The sequence below is a fragment of the Cibotium barometz genome, chromosome 11 (assembly GCF_041138505.1).
Source record: "Cibotium barometz isolate CiBa-2024 chromosome 11, ASM4113850v1, whole genome shotgun sequence".
Taxonomy (NCBI): Eukaryota; Viridiplantae; Streptophyta; class Polypodiopsida; order Cyatheales; family Cibotiaceae; genus Cibotium; species Cibotium barometz.
In genome coordinates, this window is record NC_141056.1 from 3,061,894 (window position 1) to 3,065,066 (window position 3,173).

Consider the following 3,173-nt stretch of genomic DNA (forward strand, 5'->3'; position numbering starts at 1 on the left):
AAACAATCTTCAAGAGCGCACATAGAACAAGAGAGCACTACACAAGGTATGTGAACATGGAGTCCTGCTCCTCCCTCCTACTACTTACTTTCATAATTGAGTATTAAGGCTTATCGATTGCAAGTAGAGTCAATGTCAGTCAATGTCAGCTAGCTGAAGTCTTCACAACAAAAGCGTCTGGAGTGTTGAAATCTTCAATTTGTAGCGATCCTTTGCAACAAAAGTCTTCAAATGGTTGCAAGGAACCTTGGGAAAGCTTTCCCTATGGTTCAACCTTAGAAAGGAAGGCTATGATTACAACAAATAAAAGAATTGTTTTGCTGAATTTCAATTAGAAAATGTGTAGGAGAGTGAATACAACCTTGCCCCAAACAAAGTATCAAGCATATTCCATGTCTCATGAGATGAATCCTTTCCATCTATGTGATGGATGTAGGTATCACTAAGTCCCAACGCAAGGATTGCTAGTGCTTTTTCATCTTTGCTAATTCACAAGGACTTTTCATCCCTAGTGATAGACATCTTCTCCTTCTCATTTACAACACTCCACAAATCTTTTCTCATTAGAGTAAATTTATTTTTGGTTTGCCAAGTTTGAAAGCTATAGCCTTCAAATTTGTCATGTTTATTTGGATAGGTCTTATCACTTGGCTTTCAAGCTCAAGACCAAAGACTAAACCCTCACAAAAATTTTAAAGAGTGGTTTAAAACCCCTTTCACCATACAAGTGCATGTTGTTGCCAAGAAATTGTGACATACCAAAATACATTGCATAATGATAAAAGTACAATTTAATTTTAGACTTCTTTGCTTTCTTGATTTTCTTCCGAGGTTTGAGATACTTTGCATTGCAAGATTCACAAGAAGATGGCACTTTAAAACTTCGGTGATAAGCTAAATAAACAAAGACTAAGCTCAGATTAGTGATTTTTCTCATTGTTTTGGACACACAAATCTGAGCTCACTTGGAGCACTCTAATTAAGGCCTTCCTCAAAACTTCGTTCAAAAAGCTTCAAATTAAAGTTGTAGCACTATGTCTAGGTGAGTTTGAAGACCTTAAACACTGAGTTAAGCAAAATATTTAGAACTTAATCATAGTTTTACCAAAACCTCTCAATGAGATGCACACAACTAATGCAGCTGCTACAAGGTGAATTTCTTGAATTCGACACCACCATCAAGTTCGCCGCCTTCGAAAACCCTTGAGGGTAGCTAGAATTAAAAGGCTTTGCATAACAAAAAAGATGCTTGGTTCTCTGAGAATGCCGACTGTTGCATGCGGCAATTTGAGCCATTGAGGTGTGAAGCTGTTGCGCTTCTAAGTTGGAAAACTCCTCCAAGTTGTAGTTTGTCAAATGATGGAGAGCGGTTGTGAAATGAAGGCTCCATTGAAGTTGGGTAGTGAAGAAGATGAGCAAAGAGACATAAATGAAGTAGATGATAATTAGTGCTAATCATGTTTAAGCCAAAAAAAAAAAGATTAGGGAGCTTGTTGTGAGCATGAGGAATGTGGATCTAAGCTCTGATACCATGTTAGAATTATGGAGGCTTGAAGACATGGTTGATGCATGAAGATAAGCTAAACAAGAGAGATTAATGCTTAATCATATTACTTTAATAAATGGACAGCAAAGTGACAATATGAAAAGGGAGAAATGAGTGTGTACTCTTTCATTAGATGTGTACCTTTATATAGACTAGAGTACAAATGATTAGGACTAAGATTAAGTGTTAATCTCAATCCTAAACTTCCCCAGATTTGAGCACCACCAAGATCCTCCTATTTGCCTAGATTTGGGGTGCAAGGAAGATATTCCTCCGCTTGCAATAGGTGCCTTTCTTCTTGTGAATTCATGAAGCTGAATGGACGATATTATATGGTAAAAAATTGGCCTAGAACAATACAAATCTCCCAAATTTCAAAAATGTTTCATCAAACAAGGGGGGCCTATGGAGTTACATGTCTAAAGAATGCCAGATTTGGCACTTTTATACTTGGATAAACTTGTTACCTGTTGTTCAGTGTAAAAAACATGCATTGCACCAATGACCACAGCATGCAGGCATGAAGTTTGAACTTTGAAAATTGAATCATTATATTTTTAACCAGGGTCAAAAATCTAGATGTGATCTTGGTTCCTGACTCATGAACCATGACAGGACACGCATATACAAAATCATGACGGTGAAAACTGTGCGGGAAAATCTCGTAAAAGAACTGGAAAAAAAAAACACGTGTATAAATGTGTGAAACATTCCAAAAGGCATGCTTTGGGAATGAACAAGAACGCATCTTGTGCTTGAGAGATGAGGGGCTGACCGGCGTTGATGATGAGCTCAGGGTCATCACGGTACTGCGAGATGATGGGTACGAGGTCTCGACCGACAGTGTTCCACTTCCCCAGCTGTTTGAACACGGGTCTGCTCATCGGATGATCTCTCCGAAGAAAACGCTGCAGACTCTTCATGTTCTCTGCTCCCCCCCCCCACACACACACACACACACACACTTCACACGTCATGCATTTGCAACGATCAAATTGTGCAAAGGAAGGCGTGTGATGACCCACCCAGGCAATGGTCGCTCTTGATGTAGCGGACTCCGGGATCCTGAGACACGCAGCCCAGGCCCGCGCACACGCCGTCCAAACCTTCCACCTCCATCGCTCTGCTGGGCCTGTGCGCGGGAGGCTTGGCGCCACTTTTGATATAGAGGCCGCTCACCTCGTGTCACTCACAGCACCGACCTTTCAATGGAAACTCGCCCGCCCGTCCGTCCGTCGACGCGAGCCCAAGTCAACCTTCATATAAGTGTGTATTGCACCTCATACATGCAACAAGGATTCGCAAATGGTATAACCTCGATGGCACTTTATTAGCATTGCAACAATGCCATGGCTTCAAAAAGAGGTGCACTCTATGGGTGAAGCCTATTTAAGACACCCATAGAGATCATACTATTGCTGTTCATATGGGTCTTGTTGGTCATACAACTCATAGCTCTCTTGTTCCTGGTTTTATGTCTTTGCAGACAGGGTCACTGAGTACCGTTGTATTGTTGTGGTCCTTGGAGGAACCGGCTAGGGTGATAGCACCAGAGGTGGATATGGCAATTAGGGCGGTCTATACATACGAATGATGAGACATTGGATGATGTGTCCCCTATCTCTTG

At 41.3% G+C, this 3,173-nt stretch overlaps 1 protein-coding gene across 3 annotated transcripts in view; it reads right to left on the minus strand.

Moving 5' to 3' along the window:
• Positions 1 to 2,910, minus strand: part of ATIM (timeless family protein) — an 87,622-nt gene extending 84,712 nt beyond the window's left edge. For 2 of the 3 annotated variants that reach the window (XM_086804635.1, XM_086804634.1), the window contains exons 1-2: positions 2,572 to 2,910; positions 2,322 to 2,474 (exon numbers count right to left, since the gene is read on the minus strand). In XM_086804635.1, the coding sequence (XP_086660761.1) occupies positions 2,322 to 2,474; positions 2,572 to 2,665 (247 nt within the window). In that variant the 5' untranslated portion in view covers positions 2,666 to 2,910. The remainder of the gene's footprint in view (positions 1 to 2,321; positions 2,475 to 2,571) is intronic. The other variant, XM_086804636.1, reaches the window with a different exon arrangement.
• Between the last annotated feature and the right edge of the window lie 263 nt (positions 2,911 to 3,173).